The 22,311-nt window shown below is 40.9% G+C and overlaps 1 protein-coding gene across 1 annotated transcript in view; it reads right to left on the bottom strand.

Moving 5' to 3' along the window:
• The window catches only part of TUSC3 (tumor suppressor candidate 3), a 232,139-nt gene that overhangs the window by 39,864 nt on the left and 169,964 nt on the right, over positions 1-22,311 (bottom strand). The window contains exon 5 of the mRNA XM_066574657.1: positions 20,444-20,584. Within this exon, the coding sequence (XP_066430754.1) occupies positions 20,444-20,584 (141 nt within the window). The remainder of the gene's footprint in view (positions 1-20,443; positions 20,585-22,311) is intronic.

Raw genomic sequence — 22,311 nt, 5'->3', positions numbered from 1 at the left:
AAAATGACACTATTGCCGAAAAAATTAAAATCGTTATTTTTCTCCTCCTGCTTTGCTTAGATTCATTCAAAAACTGTGGGGTCAAAATGCGCAGTACACCCCTAGATGAATTCGTTAAAGGGGTTCTGATATGAAGCAGATTTTTATGCTTTAGCAGCCGTTGTTCCCTGGTCTGCCTAATGGACACAGGGAACCTATGATCAATGGCTGCTAAAGCATAAAAATCTTACACTTACCTTTGTTCCTGATGTTGTTCTGCAGCGCTGTCATCTCCCAGCAGGCTTCTCTTCTTCCTCTGACAAGCCGCCCCCCTCCGGGAATTCGCGCATGCGCAGTAGAGAGTTGCCCTCTGACAGGAGTCAGGACGGGCCGCGTCTCCACTGTGCATGTGCAGAACTCTGACTTCAGCCAGGACGGACGGGCCGCCCACAGCAAGCACTGCTTGTGACATGCTTGCTGTGGTGGCCCGTCCGTTCACCTCTGATGTGCCTGACGAACGGAGCAGAGCAGGAAGCGGTCATTTTGACCGCTCCTGCTCAGCTTCTAAAAGCCACCAAAGAAGATGCCCGACGGAGGGGACGTGCATGGCGATCGGTCCTGGCCAGGCAAGGTGAGTAAAAATTTTTTTTTTCCGGTCAGAACCCCTTTAAGGGGTCTAGTTTCCAAAATGAGGTCATTTGTGGGGGTTCTCCATCGTTTTGGTCGCTCAAGGGCTCTACAATTAGGCAATGGGGCCTAAATCGCCTTCAAACAAAATGGCTGTTCTGAAAGCCACTGGCTGCTCCTTTCAGTTTGTGCCCCTTTGTGCAAACGGACACAAGATTATGGCCACAATGGGTATGTTTCTGAACACAGGACAAACAGGGGTATCCATTTTGGGTGCAAATACTCATTTTCATGTGCATTATAGAAAAAAAAATCCCATCTTTTAAATGGCATATTTGTAAAAATAAGACATTTTATTTTTCTCCTCAAGTTGCATTAATTCCTGAAAAAAAACTGTGGGGTAAAAATACTCACGACCCCCCTCAGTGAATAAATTAAGGGGTGTAGTTTTTAAAATGGGGTCATTTGTGGGGGTATCTATCATTCTGACACCTATGAGCCTTTGCAATCTTGGCTTGGTGTAGGAAAGGAAAATGTAACTCAAAATGTTAAAAATCAATGTTAAATTTGCACATCACTTAGGGTGACTACCCACCACAGTTTTTTTTTCACTGCGAAATTCACAGCGTTTTTTTCTGCAGGGGTCTATGTTAAAATCGCAATCGTGCAAAATCGCGATTTCGCGGTAAATTGCGATTTTGACATTACAAGTCCCATAGACCCCTGCAAAAAAAAAAAAAAACGCTGCAAATTTCGCTGTGAAAAAAACCTGTAGTGGGTAGTCACCCTTAAATGGTAAAAAAAAACTTTTTCTAATGTGTGTCCAGAATAAAGTAAACAGATGGAAATAAATATTTGATCAAGAATGTGTACAGTATGTTTTCACATATTTGTGATACTGCAGTTGAAAATGTGAAAAAAATGAAAATTTTTTCAAAATGTTCCCAATTTTTGCGCTTTTAATAAATCTACACAAATTCTATCAGACTATTTTTAGCGCCTAAATAAAGTATAGTATGTGTCGAAAAAATGTTAGAATTAGAGATGAGCGAACGTGCTCGGCCCCGCCCCTTTTTCACCCGAGTACCGCGATTTTCAAGTACTTCCGTACTCGGGCGAAAAAATTCGGGGGGCGCCGTGGCGGCACGGGGGGTAGCAGTGGGGAGTGGGGGGGAGAGGGAGAGAGGGCTCCCCCCTGTTCCCCGCTGCTACCCCCCGCACCGCCGCGCCTCTCCCCGCCCCCCGGCGCCCCCCGAATCTTTACGCGCGAGTACTGAAGTACTCGAAAATGGCGGTGCTCGGGTGCGTAAGTACTCATTACGAGTACGTTCGCTCATCTCTAGTCAGAATCACTTGGATATGCAAAACCTTTATGGAGTTATTTTATGTCAAAGTGACATATGTCAGATTTCCAAAATTTGGTCTGGTCATTAAGGCGCAAACCGGCTTGGTCACTAAGGGGTTAAACTTCTTTGTAATTGCATTTTTCCAGACTTGAATTGTACAGAGCCATTGAATATTATTTCCCTAAGTCAATGATTATTCAGTCAGTAAATAAATATTGCTCATTTATTATTTTCTTTTATCCTTTTCTATTACTGTATATACTCGAGTATAAGCCGACTCAAATATCAGCTGAGGCACCAAGTTTACCACAAAAAACTGGGAAAACTAAGGTGCCTCGAGTATAAGCCCTTCCCTGAAAATCATCCCTAGTTGTAGTAAATAATAAAAAAAAATCTATACTTACCTCTCCGCCACTGCCGGGCTCAGGCGCATCTAGATGCTTGGGTCCCCGCCTGCTGAAAGGGCTGCATCTGATTGGCTGAGCGCTCAGTCAATCACAGGCAGCGCTTTGTCATTCAATGAATTCAATAAAAAATGTACTGAGAAAGTCAGCTTATACTCGAGTATATACGGTATTTTTCATTTATGTATTGTTTTGTTTTCTCCCTGTGATGTCAATGACATTTATAGACTTACTATTCTTGTTCAAAAGATGTGTTAACAGTTTACACATCAGCAATTCTGAATGCATAGATGACTAAAGGTCATGAAAGAAAAATGATTACATGTCTACACTTTCTATCCGTGAACCAAGATTAAAAACATCTTTGCTCAAAAATCAGCACTTAAATGCTTTATTACTATAAGTTTTTTCCTTATGTAAACAAGTTTAACCTTGAAGTTGTGTATAAAAAGCATTTAAAGACATTTTCCCACAAATATAAGTTTTAAAACACAGTATTGTCTTTTTATCAAATTACTGTAGCAGTATGCAAAACACCAAAAGACTGTCTAAAAGCAACTGTGTCAACAGAACGGATCCCTTTGACTTAAGGCAAGGTTGGCTATAACTTGCCGCCCATTTACATGTAACGATTTTCGCTCAAAATCCGTTCAAACAATTGAAAATGAGCGATAACCATTACATGTAAACGCGGGCATCGTGCACTTTTCGTTTGAACAATGATTTTAAGATGAACTTAAAATCCATCATTCATCTAATGAGAGGTAAAGCAAACACATTTATCTCTCAGTAGACCGCACGCTGTTCTCTCCACGGGAGCCAACAGATAACAATGTATTCTGCCTTCAGTCACGAGCAGAGCAATGCAGCTGTGTGCACACACGCTGGGCTCTGCAAACAGCTTCTGGAGGCCCTTTTACATGCATTCACACTTTATGCAAATAGATTGTAAAATCCTCAGTCCTTTGAAAGATTATCTTTGCGTGTAAATGGCCCTTTACTGATTGGTGGGGTTTGACCTTCACTGCAGTAGGTGCTGTGCAGAAGTTCTTTGAATAGGTACAGGTTAGGTGCTTTGCTCTGCAGGGAAAGTGATGAAGGAGCCAAAGTTTGTTCATTCTAGGGTTTACTAGAAGTCCCAGGTTGTCATCCAGCAGCCAAGCACCAGCTCCTCTGGCAAAGGAGACCCATGCCAGGCTTCTGTTGCAGCTGTTGTCAAAAGATGGTGCATCATAATAAAGCCCCTTAACAGCCATCAAAAGATGTATGGGCAGTAGAGATGAGCGTGCGTACTCGGAAAAGCACTACTCGCTCGAGTAATTTGCTTTATCCGAGTATCGCTGTGCTCGGGTCTGAAGATTCGGGTGCCGGCACGGAGCGGGGAGCAGCAGGGGAGAGCGGGGAGGAACGGAGGTAAGATCTTTCTCTCCCTCTCTCCCGCCCGCTCTCCCCTGCTCCCCGCTGCGACTCACCTGTCAGCCGCAGCGGCACCCGAATCTTCAGACCCAAGCACAGCGATACTCGGATAAAGCAAATTACTCGAGCGAGTAGTGCTTTTCCGAGTACGCTCGCTCATCTCTAATGGGCAGTCGTTAAGGGGTTAAATAGAGGATGATCAGATTAAAGTATCCCTATTCAGAGGTGTTTAGATGGACATCTACCGGGTGTAACTGAATCAAACTTGGTAATAATACTATCCAGGACATGTGGAAATGATACATGTGAAAAAAAAAGTTCAAAATGGCTGGAGGCGGGTATCTTGGATTCAGTCCAAGAAACTTCAATGGAAAGGGAATCAAGCGATACATGATTTATGTGTAGAATGTAATCAGAAATTGATTCTATACTGAATTAATAACCTCCTCTAGTACTTGAAATAGCACTAAATTCAAGATATCGTTATTAATACTCAATATGACATCAGCGAATAACTCGAAAATGGTTACAGGTATTGAAAAGATAACTGCACTAACCCACTTCTACAACTCCATTAAGAGAAAAGGAAAAACAAAATAACTTATGACTCTTGCAATGTGGTGCTTGGAAAAAAAAGATTGGTTCTGAAGGCCCAAATAGGTCTGACTTAAAGGGGTTAATATTTCCACTGACAACTGAATGAATAGTAAGCAATCCATAAGACATTTCTCCTGGCTATATTACCTTGCTATGGTGCTCTTCCAGTTTAGTGCACTGTGTTTAAGCTTATCAGCTATTCAAAGGATGCTAAATCATATGACAAGCATTGCGAATGTCATAATGTTCCATACCTCACAGCAAAGAGGTCATGTAGCCATCTGAATTCCTAATTCAATTTAGCACATTTTCAAACAGTACAACCAACCAGTGTCACATTTAATCTTCCTACGACCATAAATGAGTGCAGTGCAATTATTTCTGAAAGCAAATTCAGGCATTTCAGCCACTTTTCGTAATTTTAGACTATTAAAATGCATGAAATAATTTGAGAATTGCCTTGATAATTTGGTACACAAATATATTTTATTCTTCCTGTTGCCTCAAGGACAATATCCTTTTAGGGGAATACATTATATATGTGTTAGCAAAAATATTACTGTAGTAAGAACAAGAATTACCAGGAATTACACCGCAGGGATGTTAGGAAAGGACACAAAATTCACACAGTATATCGCTAGACACAGCCACATGGCATAAGACCACCTACTGTCATTTAGTTGCCATGCCCAATCTAAAACAAAGTGACCATTAGTTGTTAAAAGCTAATATAAATGAGCTGCCATCCAAATGCCTGCCATTGGCAAAATATTCTTTTTTCCCCTCTTACTGCTGTAGTTTTTACATATGAAGGCCAACAGGTGTTGTTGCTTCAAAATGATGCAGCACCACTAGAGATGAGCGAGCGTACTCGCTAAGGCAAACTACTCGAGCAAGTAGTGCCTTATGCGAGTACCTGCCCGCTCGTCTCTAAAGATTTGGGTGCCAGTGGGGGGCAGGGAGTGGCAGGGTAGAGCGGGGAGGAACGGGGGGGGGGGGGGGGGATCTCTCTCTTCCTCCTGCTCCCCCCTGCTCACTCCCGCAACTCACCGCTCTCCCCCGCCGGCACCCGAATCTTTAGAGACGAGTGGGCAGGTACTCGCATAAGGCACTACTCGCTCGAGTAGTTTGCCTTAGCGAGTACACTCGCTCAACTCTAAGCACCACGTAACACCAATACTAGTGCCTTTATAATCCCGACTTTAAGGGGGTATTGCAAATGTGACAACTAATACCCTAGCCATGGGATCGAGGATAACTAGTTGATCGGTGGGGTTCGAGTGTTTCAATGCCAATAAAGGTGGTTCCACTTCCCCGTCCTCTTCACTACAGGCTTGCTACAGCCTCCACAGTGAAGAGACTGAATGGAGCGGTGATTGTTTCAATGGTTTTGCCAGAGACAGCTAGGTACAACGCACTTGGCTATTTCTGCCATTGAAATGAACAGAATGGTAGTGGCACAAACTGTGCTTTATTCAATGACACCCCTGTGGGTGAGGAAAGCCACCTAAAATTGAGGAGGAATGTGAAAATGGGACTGCATGATCTCAAGATTGGTGGGGGTCTCAGTGCTCGGAACCCACCAATCTATCAGTTTTTACCCATGCAGTGAAGTAACATGAATTAACCAAAATACCTCTTTAATTTAAAATGCCTAATAGCCCACCAACATGACAATCGAAAGGCCAGGATAAGTGACTGCCCTTGTTATGTTATTTTAGGTTTTACAGCTATAGGAAAGTTAGCGATTGTACCCTCCAAGGTCATTATAAAGGAATGTGTCTATGCCATAGCTTCTTTAGGCCACTTTCACACATATGTTCAGTTATATGCCGCTCGGAACCGCAGGATTTTTCCGCGATTTTGAGTGGCCTTTTTGAACGCATGTTACTGCATTTGACAGCGCTTTTTAATCACACCTCATCATTGTGTTGGGGTGCATTTAAAAATGCGAAAACACTGAGAAATAGAACATACAATGCTCAAACATCGCAGCATTTGTTGAAGTATAGGTCGGCAAAGCCTCATTAAAATCAACAGGAGCGTTGTACCGTGGTTAGCGCAGCACTCGGAATGCCACCCTAATCGCGGTAAAAAGCGGTGTGTGTGAGAGTGGCCTTGTAATGGCTCAGTCAGACAGGCGTTTTTTGCTGCGCATGATTTTTGCGTTTGCGATTCGCATCTCTTAGAACCAATGCATTTCAATGGCAGTGGTCACATGTCCGATTTAGTAAGAAATAGGACAGCGAATTGTAAAACACAACTAGCAGCGGCATCAGGATTCTTTGGCTGTAACACCCCTGGATGCTGTCACATAATATCTGCTAATCACATAATTTGTAAGGCTGCAAAAGACATTTGTCCATCCAGTTCAGCTTATTATCTTACAATGTTGATCCAGAAGAAGGCAAAAACACCTATGAGGTAACAGCAAATTTTCCTCATTTTAAAGAAATTTTTTTTTTTTACCAATTCCCAATCTAGCAATTAGGATAACTCTGTGGATCAACAGGCGTTCTCCACTATCTAACGGTAACATAGGCGAAAAATCATGGAGCAGCTGTATTTACATTGGAACAAATACTCTAGTCTTTATCTGTGCTATATACCAGACATTACGGATGCATAGTGACTCACTATGGGCATAAAACAATTGTGGTGAAAAGTACGCCAAAGTAAATTTGAGAGGTTACCTTCATTATGACCAATGTTTTTAATGGAATATCTATAGGCTGCCTTTACATTGGCCTATATTGGCCATTATCTGAAATTATTTGTTAGTAAAAACCAGAACCGGGTCCAGAACACAGAAGTGATGCAGAAGATCAGCATTTTAGACTAATTGTGTAAGTACTTTCTTTTTGACTTTGATTCATTAGCTTTAGGTGTAGATTGTGTTATTGTTTTTTCTCTTTAACAACGTAATATATTTGCTGAAAGTTATGGCTGTACGATTCAGTAACTTACCTTGTTTTATGAACTTTAAAATGGACTTGTTTTAAAAAACTATAAAATAGAAGCTTAAATCACTTTGGCTATATTCTCTTGCATTTGAATAAATAGTTCTCCTCCTTTTATACAGTACATCAATTCCAATTCCCTACCTTTCAAGAGCATTGCTCTGAGAGTTTATCGCACCTTTCTAATGAAATGCAATTTCATGCAGGGATTGAAGATCTTGTTAATTTTGTTGACATTTGTATAGATTACATTTGTAGTAAATAAACAAACTCGAAATGCGCTTTACCATAAGCTCAGTAACTCATAGCAAAAGGCAGACTTGGGGAGAACTTTAAATGCTTTTTAAACAGAAATAGATATAATAAACCAATGATTTCTGTGGTTCCCAAGCAAGCAAATGACTGCAAAAGTAGTAATAGAAACAATAAGGGCCATTTAATACCAAAATACATTTTTTCTGTGGTTAAATCAAACAGCATCAAAGCTGTAATAACTGAATGAGAAGCCGTGGGATGGAAACTCAACAGGCAGCTATCAACTTTTTGTTATAAAAATCAAAAAACATGAATGGAAATTCCACAATTTAACATATAACTCTATCTTTGTGCAAGTTTACTTTAAAAAGACTAAATTAGAACGTAGCTGGAAATAATAATAAAACAACAGGTGATAACAGAATATTACAAATTAGGGGTACTCCCAAGATCACATTGGTTACTCAGTGTGTTCTATTTCTAAAGTCATTAATCTTTGCAAATGTACCAGTAATGACTTTTCACCCACTAAACATCCCATTCCCACTCTCTACTTACATCTGGTTGCCCTTGAACAAGACCTCCAGTAGCTCTGCCCTCACTCCTAAGTAATTGTTCTGTCCCTATCTTTACCACAGAGAGTGAGCATGTGCAGAGCAGGCTATGTCTCTACTTTCTCTCCCCTGCATTTAGTAAGCTCAGTTCCTATGACAAAAAAATAATAATTTCTTATGCACAGATACAGTTTAGTTGGTCTAATCAGGAATATAAGATAACTTTTGCAGAGTTTGAACCCCCAGTCCCTCTTTATCCTCTGTAAGTAAAGCTCAGGGGTAAGCCAAAGAGTTCATCTGCTCCAATTTCCAATTAGTCATTTCAGTGCACAGGCAAAGTAGTGTTACTAATAAATGCATAGAGGTGTGTTATGGGAAAAAATCATATCCCTCTGCCTTCACTGTACTGCTCCAAATTGGTTATTGAGAAGTAACTTAGACTGACATAATGCTTGTATCAACACCAGTACGCTTCTGATTTATTAATAGCATCATAGTACATATATATCCCAAATGACGTAGCAATAGAGATACATGTCCTTAAAGTCATAAGAACTTATTATTGGCTTTAGGTTCTAATGATTAACATATGTTAATGCCTTAAGGTGTGTGTTACTACTAAAACATGTGATTTCCAAGAAACAGAAGAAATTAAACTTATACTGTGTTCATTATCCCAAAAATGCAAAGGTGGGGGGATAAGTAGCTTCTCTTATCAGCAGTGGGGGGCCCTAGAGTGCTCTCCTGAGAAAGATCTGTGGGAGGGCGGTGTGAGACCTAAGAACCATACGTAGAAGATAGAGGACAAGAATCTAATATATACTAGTGTATATTATTGAGCATGCTAACATTTAGATGCTGTTATTTACTAAGAAGGAAGATATACCAATATATCTATATCTATCCACGTGTTTGCATAGGCTGATGTGAGAAACATATGAAAAGATATATACAATAGAATATATATATATATGTATATATATATATATATATATATATATATATATATATATATATATATATATATTATTACTATAACAGGTGGAAGGTACTAGAAATGAGGAGGTGATACAGATGCTTCAGGGAACTGTATTTTCTCAATTAGAACCGCTACTCATATGACTGAGCAGAAGACCCCCCTGTTTGCTATGTGAAGAAACTTTGACCAACAGCAGTGACATAGTCTAAATACACAGAAGGGAGGCACATAGTAAGCTCCTTTGGGCATGTGGCATTCTATTTAATGTTAGGAAAGTACTGGGCTTTTGAAAAAATGTTGGATTATTGGAGAACATCTTTAAGAATTAAATATTAGCTTTCTCCCATTGATTCAGAGGAGGGCAAAAAGGCAGCATGCCTAGGTTGCTCTTCCATTGAAGTCAAAGAGTAATTTCCAGACTACAGATTCCTATGACCCACGTGACTGCTGTAAAACTGTTGTTAACAGCTCAAGCAAGAAGGTTTCCCTTAAATCACGTACAGAAAAAATAATAAAATTCTACCATTAGAAAATAGATTAGAGCAAAATAGGATTTGTCAGTATCTGGTTTTAGTAAGCATAAAATATATACCCGGTTTCTCTGAAAGTAAGACCTACTCTGAAAATAAGCCCTAGAATGATTTTTCAAGATTTTTTAGGATGCAGTATGATGCAGCTAATACACTCCATTCAAATAAACCTCTCTTTAACTTCAAATTAAACCAGTAACATGTGTCGGTATAGAATAGCCCTATAGACTTCTATGGGTGCCTTATTATGGATCTGTGACATACATGATGTTGCTTAAATCAAGCTTAAGGTTCTATGCTATAAAGAAAATTAAGACACAATACGGCTTACCACTAAATGATTTGAATTACATTTATTTATTGCTTTTGAGGTACAAACGCTTTATAAGGCCTTAGTCAGACGGGCGATTTTTCGCGCGATTTGCGGATCGCATGACGGATGCGCATCCGCAAATCGCGTGACCGGTGCGCGCAAGTCGCCCGCAAATCGCCCGAAAATCTGCTCCTAGCCGCGTTTCATTAGAAACGGGCCAGAGCTGTCCAGCGCATTGCATTCAATGGAGACGGCAATACAGCCGTCTCCATTGAAAGCAATGCGCTGCGGGCGAGCCCGGGATGAATTGTCGGTAAGGGCTTAAATATATAAGCCCTTCCCTGTAATCCATCCTAAAATGTGTTAAAATAAAAAAAAATTGTATACTCACCTTCTCCCGGCAGCCGGAGCTCCGCGTGGCCGTCCTTGCAGTGGGTGTGAAGGGGGTGCGAGTCAGACCTGCCCCCTGATTGGCTCAGCGCTGAGCCAATCAGAGGCATGCCTCACTCACACCCATTCATGAATTCATGAATGGATGTGAGTCAGACCTGCCCCTGATTGGCTCAGCGCTGAGAGGCAGCAGTCACTCACCCATTCATGAATTCATGAATGGGTGTGTGAGTGTTTTCAGCCTCTGATTGGTCAGGGCTGTGACCAATCAGAGCCAGATCATTCAGCAGGCGGGGATTTTAAAGCCCCGCCGGCTGAATAGTGCCAAGAAGCAGTTCAGGAGAACTGACAGCGGCCGCGGCTGGACTCCGGCTGCAGCGGAAAGGTGAGTATACAATTTTTTTTTATTTTAACACATTTTAGAATGAATTGCAGAGAAGGGTTTATATATTTAACCCCTTCCCGACAATTCACCCCGCGCACGCCGGCAGCCCATTGCTTTCAATGGAGCGGCTGTATTGCCGCTCCATTGAATTCAATGGGCAAACATCGTTCTTCTCTGTCACAGCTGTTACAGCTGTGGCAGAGAAGAATGATTTGTCTTCTATATGTTCTCAATGGGGTCGGCGCTGCTGCCGCCGGCCCCATTGAGCGCATATAGAGAAGAGAACAGGAATCGCAGATCGCAGATAGGTGCGATCTGCGATTTTTTGTTCTATAATTTATCGGACGAGCGCATAAAAAGCGCTCATGTGTCCGATACCATTGCAAAGCAATGGTTTTATAAAATCGCCGGACGCATGCGCATGCGCAAATCGCACGAAAAATCGCCCGTCTGACTAAGGCCTAAGGAATGTAATACTTACATGTCTTATTAATTAAATCCAGATAATGATACATATTTTTTTCTAATCTGTTTTTATTTTCTGATTGCAGATTTCGTATTCTACTCTCTATACACTGCCGTGGGATGGAGCAGCCATCTTGTTTGAGCTGCTGTTAACAGCATTCAGAGATTTTCTTTACAGCAGCCACATGGACCATAGAAACCTGTAGTCTGGAAATGTTCACTGACTTCTACGATAGAGTTGTGAGCATGTTCTGTGGCCTCTGCATAGGGGAACTATGACCATGACCTAATCAGTGGTGTAGTCCTGTCTTATCTGTATATACTGTAAGTGTTACATTACGTGTAATTGCAATCCTGCCTGTGATGATAATGAAATCACTGCAGAAGTTATCTCTACATGACAGGAAGTGTCAACCTATTGTAGGGCTCAGTGGTCAAAGTGTAAACTACAAGATTTCAGGATTTTTACTTTTTAAGGATTCTAGCCACTTGCGTTTTTTTACGCAAATATCAATGTAACTTTCTAATGTTAAAAACGCATTGTAAGTTTGTGCTTTTGCGATTTTTGTGCTGTGCGTTTTTAACATTAGAAAGTCCCATTGACATTTGCGTAAAAAAAATGCTGCGTTAATGCAGCATTAAAAAAACACAAGTTGGTAGGAGCCTTTAGGGCTCCCACACACTGGTGAGAGCGATACTGGGATATGATTGAGTCCCTGATATCGCTCTCGCAATCCTTCAGAAGCCCTGGATGTGAGGCGTTTCCGCAGGGAAACAGCCTCCCATCCCAGCAGGGCTGAAGGAATCTCCTGCTGTGGCTGTCACAGTGTGAAGCCACCCTTAAAATATAGATCGTGGTATGAAAGAGTTAAAGAAAAATCACAAAAAAAAAATCTCAAAAAATGTTTAACATAAAAACTTAATTTTAACAAAAATGGCCTTTTCTGATAACACATTCCCTTTAAGACAGTTACATCTTTAGACCAAACTTGATCTTATATTTACTGGAATTTTGACTCTCATTTAAGAAAATCAACAGAAAGGAAAATTTAGGAAGAATTCCAAAGGGAAAATAGAAGGAATGAATATTTTAAGTGCCATATGCATGGCTCCCCTCAATATTTCAGTCCAGGAGTCTTAGAATAGGACTCATATTCATGTGGATATGTGAACAACTCTTAATCGTTAGTTTTGAATGAGAAAACTATGGCTTTTATGACATAGAAATATATTACTTTCTACCACTATCATTACAATGACCACAATATTAAACAATGCAGAAATGTAAGCAGCTAGACTACTAAATGTGACCATAGTGCAGAGACATCCTCATGAAACATGAGTAGAAGAATTGTAAAGTCATCATGATTTAATGTTGAAAATTGTTGTAAAGAGGGTAAATAAATTAAACAAAATATACACTGATGAGTTTTGGGAACTGATATCTTGAAGGACCGCATTAGCTTGGTGAAGAGCAGCAACTCAATGTGGGATCAATTCCACAAGTGCACGGAAGATGCCTGGAGGGACGTTGAGCCATGCTGTCTGGATAGCCACCCACAGTTCTGTGGTGTTTGTGAGTGCAGGATTTCAGGTGCAAATAGACCTCTCCACCACATCCCATAAATGCTCAATTGGGCTCATGTCAGAAGAACGTGCAGACCACACCATTCGTAGGAACTCTTCAGAAACTCCTCTAACCATTTCTGGACAACTTTAGCCCAATGGCACAGTACTAGAGTTGAGCAAACATACTCTGCCGAGCTTGATACTCGTTCGAGTATTAGTGTACTCGATGGTGCTCGTTACTCGAATGAGCATCAAATCGTGTTCGACCCCGAGAGAGAGAGAGAGAGAGAGAGAGAGAGAGAGAACACGAACCAAGAAAAAAAAAAAAGCTTGGGACCCGGCGTCCCACATACAAAAATGCTCGAGTCTCCCATTGTAGTCAATGGGGTTCGTTACTCGAGTAGAGCTCTCGAATTTTTACGAAAAGCTCGACTCGAATAACGTGGACCCGGGCATTTGGGTGCTCGCTCATCTCTACACAGTACATTAACCTCCCAAAACCCCTAAAATTGCTATGTTGTTATTTAACCTTAGTGAATTACCTCACCTAATGAGATACTTTACAGCCCCCTCCATGATGATGGCCAAAACAATTATAGCAATACACTGGAAGTCTCCTGAACCCCCAAAACTAGAAGAATTCATAAGCCGTATGGCAGAACATTGTGTGTTCAAAAAGTGGATGGCTATTCGCTCCAATTCATTCAATAAATATATGGATGTATGGGATATGTGGTTGAAATACTATCAACAATGAAACCTCGGTACACTTTAGATAAGGATGCCAAGTTATGTTAATGTTAAAAAGTTAGTTACAATAATTATAAAGCTGATTTACAAGCCCGAGTATGGTCTCAATTAGAGATGAGCGAACGTACTCGGATAAGCACTACTCGTCCGAGTAATGTGCTTTATCCGAGTACCTCTCTGCTCGTCCTGAAAGATTCGGGACGCGCTGCGGAGCGGGGAGCTGCAGGGGAGAGCGGGGAGGAACGGAGGGGAGATCTTTCTCTCCTTCTCTCCCGCCCGCTCTGCCCCGCTCCCCGCTGCGACTCACCTGTCAGCAGCGGAGCGCCCCGAATCTTTCAAGACGAGCGGAGAGATACTCGGATAAAGCACATTACTCGGACGAGTAGTGCTTATCCGAGTACGTTCGCTCATCTCTAGTCTCAATCGATCAAGGAATTGGTATTTATAGGGCTGATTTGATTGCAAACAATAAATAATTCTAAAAACCAGAGGAGTAGATGCAAAATATAAAAATGAAAATTCTGCATTGATGTTAAATATATGCTTTCGACTGTATTTATAATTTGTAACGGATATGTATGTGATGCAATGAATGCATTTACATCTGCTTGTTCTAATAAAAATATAGAGGTACATGAGGTCCATGAAGGGCTGCAAATGGTCACGCAGCAGTGAAAAGTAGCGGCAGCCAGTCAATGACATGTTTAGGCACACCAGTGGATCCAGCCCATACTATGAGAACACACCCCACACTGGTATGGAACCACCACCAGCCTGCACAGTGTTTTATTGACAAAGGAGGTCAAGGGCTTCATGGGGTCTGTGCCACACTCAAACTCTACCATCAGCCCAAAACAATTGTTACTGTAACTTATCAAACCACATCACGTTGCCAGTTCTCTAGGGTCCAGTCAGCAACCTCATGAGCCCAGGTGAGGTGCTATGTCCAGTGTCATGGTGTTAGAGGCACTCTTCTGCTCACAAATCCCATAGAAGCTAAAGAACACTGTACTGACTTGTAGGATATGAAGTGATGCCTCCTGCACTGAATCTGGATGTCATTAATGATAGAGTTGCTTGTCTGTTCACTTGGAAAATTCTAGCTAGATGCCACTAGTTGTGTTCACTACGCACCACCCATGGGCAGCTAGTTCGCTGTCCAATGTGGGTGGTAGTGCCTTCTATGATGTATTCCTGGTATACAGATGACAATGTGGAGCAAGGAATGTTAAATGCTCTCACAACTGCAGAAATGGAATGTCCCATCTGTCTGGCACCGACTGTCATGCCTCATTGGAACTCTGATAATTTACGATGCCTCGCCATGAGCATGCTGACTGGTATTCAACCTCACTCACAAGACAACATCTTAATGCTTATACATGTGTAGGCATATTCCCAAGCCGTCACCTGAGGCAACACCACTTCATAATCATTTTACATACTGCTGTCCCATGACTTTTGGCATGCCAGTGTAGAAGAAAAACTTAAAGTGAAGTTACCAATTAGTAGAATGGTGCATTGCATGGCATTTCCATTAAAATGCAGGGGATGATCTGGAATAGCTGAAGCTTTTTCCACTAGGCAATGACTGATGGTGTCAATTTTTCGGTAATACTAACACAAATGTGCACACTTTTTCCTAATATGTGCTCAGTGGCTTCTCCCTTTCATCTGATAGTGAGTATGCATTGCTGGATCTCCAGAACTGACAGTGTTATAAACAATATGTCAGAGAACTTGACAGTGGACACTTCACTGTGTAAATATAATGAAGATGTTACCTTGGAGCTTTTCAGTGGTAGATAGTTTTAGGCTCAGAAAGATGTTTGCATCTCAGTAAATCCATCAGCGCTGAGTGGAAAGAGTTGAAACACATGACCCTGAACTAATGTGTAATGTGCAGACTGCATGCATACAAGGGATTTGAAGCCTTGAAACTATTTATGAAAGGAAACATTGTACTGAGTATGTTTCTTGCAGAAAAGTACGTGTTGATTTGGCGTATAAACTGCCATGTACTATAAGCATATAAGGCCATGAGACCTTGATTGTACAAACTATCTATGAATCACGGATGATTGGCATCCTGGTGGTTATTGCAGAGAAGAGGATGCCGCTTTTTTCTTTCTTCTGAAAAATGCTCCATACTATACTATTTGCAGTGTAAAAACTAAAATACTTCTGTTACTCTAAGAGTTATTCAACTTAAGTCCCCTATTATAAATGGTGACTGAGACAGTCCTTTTGGAACTATTTAAAGTTTGGTTTCCTAGGACCATTGAGGGTTATAAACTCCTTCATCAAATAATGCAGGGCTGACCATAATTTTAGCTGTGATCCAGGCTTGAAGGCTTGTACTAGAATTGCACGTTCCAAAGGATAGGTTATAATATAATGATATTGATAAAATCATCACCCAGCTTTCTGTGTTAACCTGCCTCCGTTTTGGTCTAAGGAAAGTTGTATTGAACTCATTGATATTCATCCCCCCCTCCCTCACATCGGCAGCAGAGCTCTTTGATGTACATTTGTTTTTGGGACCAGCAAGGAAATCCTTTAATGTGATGGTAATGAAGTTACCAAGTGACATCAATTACCCCATTCTACCAACGATTTGTCTCCCATGCTATGTGCTTCAACCAGACTCTGAGGCACCTCACCTTGATACTGTATTTATCAAAGAAGAAAATTAGAATGGGGAATTCTGGGTCAACCGAAGGTCCCAGCCCAACAGTGGTTATATTTTCAGAATTGTGAGCGTACCACACACCCGGTACAGTTACTACCATCGCTTTGCCACCCTCAGAACCTACAGAATGTCCTATACATATAGCCAATCATAAGTTGCATGTCATGTGTGGTATTCAGGTGGATTTGTAATATGAAACATGGTGGCAATAGCTTCCCTTTAGGATTGTCTCCTGGGGAAATATGGCTGAAATGTTAAATCAAGGTTCCATCCAGATGATCTACGCACATACTCAACCTGTACATTGATGACATCAGAAATCCGGTACAGCTGAGGTTCTATGAAGGCTTTAAAACCAAGTGTGCCTCTTCCCCAAAATGTGAGACCAAGGAGTGGAATCAAAGTGCAGTCTGTTAAATCCCTCCCTTCCTGCACAGACTCTGCGCCTAGTACTAATGGAGACAACATAGACTGGTATTGTCTCTTATTTTATCCATTTTTGTTTTATACAGTTTGTGTGTATTGGTAGGCTCCTTACCTTTTTATGTAAATCATATTTTGAACATAAGCACTGCTAACCATTTTTAGAATAAAGTTTAAAAATTTGTTAGTCATCCTTGAACGGTTTAAGGGGCGTGGTGACTGTGTCGGTTGGTGGAAACCGAGGTGGTGGATCTACCTGTCAGAAATGGTCAGCGGTGGCAGAAAGTTGTGTTGAGGCATGCTAGGCCATGCAGGGTGCGATCTGGATTCTATCTTGCACGTGTGTAGTATCCGGGGAGCTAGAACTAAGCAGACCCTGCAGGGCTGCCTACTGGGTGTTGACGTCACAGTTTGCTGACTGTCGGACTTGTAAACCGCCGTCCAATCCATAACAAAAAATTGGTTAAAATGGTAGCGTATTCATGCTATAGGTGATAATTTGCTGATTGATGGGGTTCTCATCGCTGAGACCCCCACCAAAACCAAGAATGGGGATCCCATGTTTCTCTTCCTCCTTCCTGCGAGATTTCTGCCCCCCTTGCAGTGAGGAGGAGAAATAATGGAGTGACAGTTCCACAAGCATGCTACTGATCCATTCATTTTCAATGGGACTGCAGAGATAGCTGAACGACAAATGCTCTAATATTTTTGCCACCCAATTAAAATGAAAGAAGCATCCATTGCGCATGCTCCATTCCCGTAGTGTCACTATGGCTGGGAGAAGCATCCCTGGAGTGATGGGAAGAGGCAGACATGTGATCCCCATTCTAAATACCGGTGGCGGGACTCCCACCAATCACCAAGTTGTCTCCTATTCTGTGGATAGAGGATAACTTGTAATTCTGGTACAACCCCTTAAACTGTTCCCAGTGGCAAGATGAGAAGCAGCGCAGTGCATCCACTTAGCAGCCCATGCTCTGCAGGAGCTCTGTGATCTTGTTGTCTAATGACAGTTGATGTCATAGAGCTCCGCCTGGAGACCATTTAGGATGGTGCCCAGGCATGTGATATCTATGACAGCCAGTTACAACAATCATAATAAAGTTTTATTATTATGATGGACCCACTTCATCTTAGTTTTGTGACACAGCTGTCCCAAGACAGCTGACCTCACGGACCTGTGCTTGGAGACCCACAAAGACCAATCATGTCTTTGGGCATGTGATTGCTGTGACAGCAAGTCACAGCAATCATAGAAATGTTTTATTTCTAACTATAAAAAAAGTTTTATATAGGTTTACTATCTCCCTCTCCTTGTAGCTGCAGATATTACACTTAATTAAGGCTATGACTACATGGCGACTTTGCTCGTGACACAGGTCATGCAGGAAAAGATCCAGTGTAGCATTGTAAGATAAAGCAAGTCAATGAGGTCACTTCTTAGATTTCTTGCAATCAGCGGGTCACGATCGCAGAAACATGCGATTTGCAAGTTGCAATTGGCATAGACGCTGTGAAGACGCTACTCTATATTTTATTGACTGTAACTTTTAACCTCTTGTAAGTATAATCAAAAAACTTGAGTGGAATGTTCTGCACTACTTGACTTTGGGCATTTTCTGTTTTTCTTGATTAACCTAATCAGCTGGTTTTGAAGATCCTGGAACACCTTGTCGATTGTGTACTGCTGCTTTCTCAAGGGGACTAATGAACATGGTTTGCTCCAAGATAAGTGACTGATAAGAGCTTTGCTGGCTTGGTTGTTTGTTTCTGATAACTCTGTTGCCACTTTGCTCTTTAAGATTAGGAGCAACAGGGATCTGTTTTATCTAACTTTTACAAAAGCTCATCCACCTCTTGCTGGGCTCCTGAAAAGTGACCATTTCATTTAAAGGGAAGCGGTCATCAAAAATGACCTTATGTATATATCAAGTTTTTAAGTTAAGCATATTTAATAATATTTGGTGATTTTTTTTAAATTTTCAGTCATGATCTTTTTAAAAAATCCAAACATCCTGCAGTTTTCACACTGCTCATAGAGCTTAATAATAGTATTATATTTCTTATTGCATATAAAAAAAACTTGGTCAGAAAGGTCAAAACTGGCTTGGGTGGGAAGTGGTTAAAGAGGACGTGTCATGCCTGACATATCTATTTTAGTAATAGTATTATTGCATTATTGCTCATAGAAGTCTGGCTAGAAGTGGTCTTCATGGAAGAATTGCTGTCAAGAAGCCATACCTTTGAAGTAGAGACAAGGCCAAGTGACTCACCTATGCACAAAATCATAGGAACTGGGATGTAGAAAAATGGCCACCAGTGCTCGGAAATGATGAGTCAAAATTTGAAGAGATAGAAGGAAGAGATAGAAGGATTTTAGCAAGCCTACATCCACAGAAAATCTGTGGGTAGTTCTCCAAGATGTTTGGAACAACCTACCTTCCGAGTTCCTTCAGAAAAAGTGTGGAAGAATTGTGTACCTACAAGAATTGATGCTGTTTTGAAAGCAAAGGGTGGCCACATCAAATGATTTGATGTACATTTCTCTTATGATAATTCACTTTGCATTTTGTTAATTGCCCAAAAAATAAACTATTGCAAGGCTTCTATTTTTTAAAGCATTCCTATTTTGCAGCATTTTTCCACACCTGCCTAATGGCCGTCTTACACGGCGAGGTTTATCGTTCAGAATCTTTTAGATTCCTGCTCCCCCACTGGATTCTGAACGATAACTGTCCTGTGTAAATGCATGCAGTGAATGAACGATTGTTCGATTGTTCAGTTACTACATGAAAACTACGTGGAAACAGCAGTCGTTCACTTTTGAACGACTGTCTGCTTATTGTGAATGGGGGCGGATGGGGGAAGAACACTCCCCGGCCCGTTCCCCCTCCACCACGGAAGTACTGTGAGTGATGCCAATGATACTTGCTCCTGTGTAACAGCACAGGAGGGAGCATCATTGGGACGAGTGTTGGGCATCATTTGTGAGACAGTTTGTCCCATCTAAAAGGACCATAACACTTTTACATAGTACTGTATTTAATAAAAGAGACACATCAGTACAACTAACTAGTCCAATTACCCCTTGTTAGCTCTCTTTTAAGTTGCCGTGTCTCAGAGTCTAGTGCAATCTCAAAACATGCAATGAATACTAATTCCTCTAAATCCAACTGTGATTTTAATTTAGAACAGTGGTCATCTAACATCTACTGTTAGGGTGTGCTTTGGCCAAGTAGGGTGTATCCACACCTGGGGTTCCATTTAAATAAGCAAAAAAAGAATTCTGATGGAACCCAGAACAAAACCATAGACAAATAAAATCTCCATTTTACAAGGCTTTGACTATGCTATTCTATCCTCCAAAAATAACGGTAATGAACCGAAACCATGTTAAACAGAAACCTTATTGGCTTCCGTTTAACAAATGAAAGTTTATAGTTCAATTTGGGATTCTGTCTGAGTCCTGTCTTCAGGCACCGAGACGGTACCATCCCTGTATGGTTCGGGGAGCTGGCTCAAGGCTGACTCAGCCTTCCATCTTTACGAGATTGGTAAAATGAGTAGCCAGCTTGGTGGGGGGTAATAAATAAAACTACTTGAAAGCACTGCAGAATAAGTTGGCACTATACAAATAACAAGATTACTATTATTATTAATAAGATAGACTGTACATGGACTATGGGATTAGAACACTTTTACAAGACAGATTTTAAAGGCAAACAAAAGAAAAACATAGATAAAAAAGAAGCAAGTAGAAAGCAAACAAATATTGCATAAGAAACTAAAAAATATAAAGCAATACTTACAAGAGCTGCCATAGCCCAGCCTGTTTTGTTGTAGATGAATTCCAAATTATTTCTTCTTAGGTAAAGTAAACCACCAACAAGAGACACAAGTAAAGCCAGAGCTATTGTCCCAGAGTAATTAGGCGGCCTAAATACCCGGATCTAGAATAACAGGAAAACACACAAAAATGTAATGTCTTATGTCTGCAATAAATCAACCAGACGTTATATACAGTATTATATAGGTATATATCACTGGAATTACAAAGAAGGGCTTCTATACTTTCTAATAAGCGTGGATCAACATAACTTCTTATTTGTATGAATTCTGTATCCAAGTGCTGATGCCAGATACCATTCTGTGGATGGGACAAAGGCCTGCAAAGGAAGCTTCTACGTAAACATGTATTAAAGGATACACCAATTCTTGAGTCTAACTAGTATTTGTCTGTGATATATCGACTTGTGGACATTTGAGCAGATGATTTTTTTTTCTTTTAGATTTTGTGTCTCTTGCCACTTTTCATTATCTTTCACTTTGAAACAAGCGAGTCTAACAGCTAGCGCTACAGAGAGGGATCAGACCAATCAGAATCAGCCGATTATGTTACGTAACATGATAAATCAACCAGCAGCAAAATCCTGCATTATAAGACAGTCATCTACCCCGTTTTAGCAGTCCAAGAGTTATGAAAACAGCAAAGCTCCCTGTGCTATGTTGTTTGCTTAACAGGGTAGGGAAGCTCGCTTGGTTTCCTGTTTTCATAAGTCACGACCACTCCCAGCCACCATATATACAACTATGGGAGAATCCAATGTGGATTTCCAAAATAGTGGAAGCTCCTCATAAAGGCTACCTAACTGAAAATCTGTTAACTGTTAACTGTTGTTAAGAGCCATGCTGGATTAAACTCCATTCTAGCTGTGGAATTTGAATACGATCCCATCACCTAAACCTCAGGTGTCTGGAATGTGTGGAATTATTGAGGTCTGAGGACTGTTGATCATGCCTGTATAGTATCTTGACTTGTTTCAGTCAGTACATGTGCGAATCATTTCACTTAGAAGTGTACAGTGAAAAAATACTTTTCACCAAACTTTTAAATGATTTGGAGGCATCATCTTCAATCATTTTGGATTTTGTAGAACAAGGAGTTATGGTGATGCCAAAAACTTTCTGCATTATGATGATAGACCTGGTAGGACATCAAGCGCTAAAGAACTCAACAATACCATGTTATGTTATATATTAACCTTTATTTCAATTACTTTATTAGAGCTTTCACTTTAGTTTCACTGATGGCAATTAGCATAAACCGTGGCTTTTGATCTTCTTGTTATAGTAGAGCAGTAAAGGCTGGTTTACACGAGCCAATGATCGCTCAAAGATCGCTCAAAAGACAGTTTGAGTGACAGCTTTGAGCGATCATTTTGCATAAACTATTAAGAGCTACTCAGCTACTTAAATACCAATTAAGTGTGCAAATGAAGCCTTCACTGAATGCAGTTAGTAGCCTGAGGGCTATTTGTGCTCGGATCCTTTGTTCTACATGGGGAAACAATGCTATCAGCACTCTCCATGGGGAACTACTAATAAGAATGAAGGACGATTTCTAGGTTAGACTGAATTTAATGATCAGCTAGTTGTGCCCGAAAAGTGCACGATGGGTGCACATTTAGGCGCACCAATTATCGCTAAAACGATCGCCGATTACAACTTTTTTAGCGATTATCGGCTGGTGTAAATGGGCCTTTATACTGAAACCACCATAATCTGTATTCTACAGTAGTCAAATACGGTCTCAGGTTTTGCATGTATCTACACTTGCTTCTAAACAGCAATTCATACTTTATGAATCTCCTCTGTCATACAGAATGTTAACTAATAA

The sequence above is a fragment of the Eleutherodactylus coqui genome, chromosome 7 (genome assembly GCF_035609145.1).
Source record: "Eleutherodactylus coqui strain aEleCoq1 chromosome 7, aEleCoq1.hap1, whole genome shotgun sequence".
NCBI lineage: Eukaryota > Metazoa > Chordata > Amphibia > Anura > Eleutherodactylidae > Eleutherodactylus > Eleutherodactylus coqui.
Note: the sequence above shows the minus strand (reverse complement) of the source record. Positions and strands in the feature narration are given on the sequence as shown.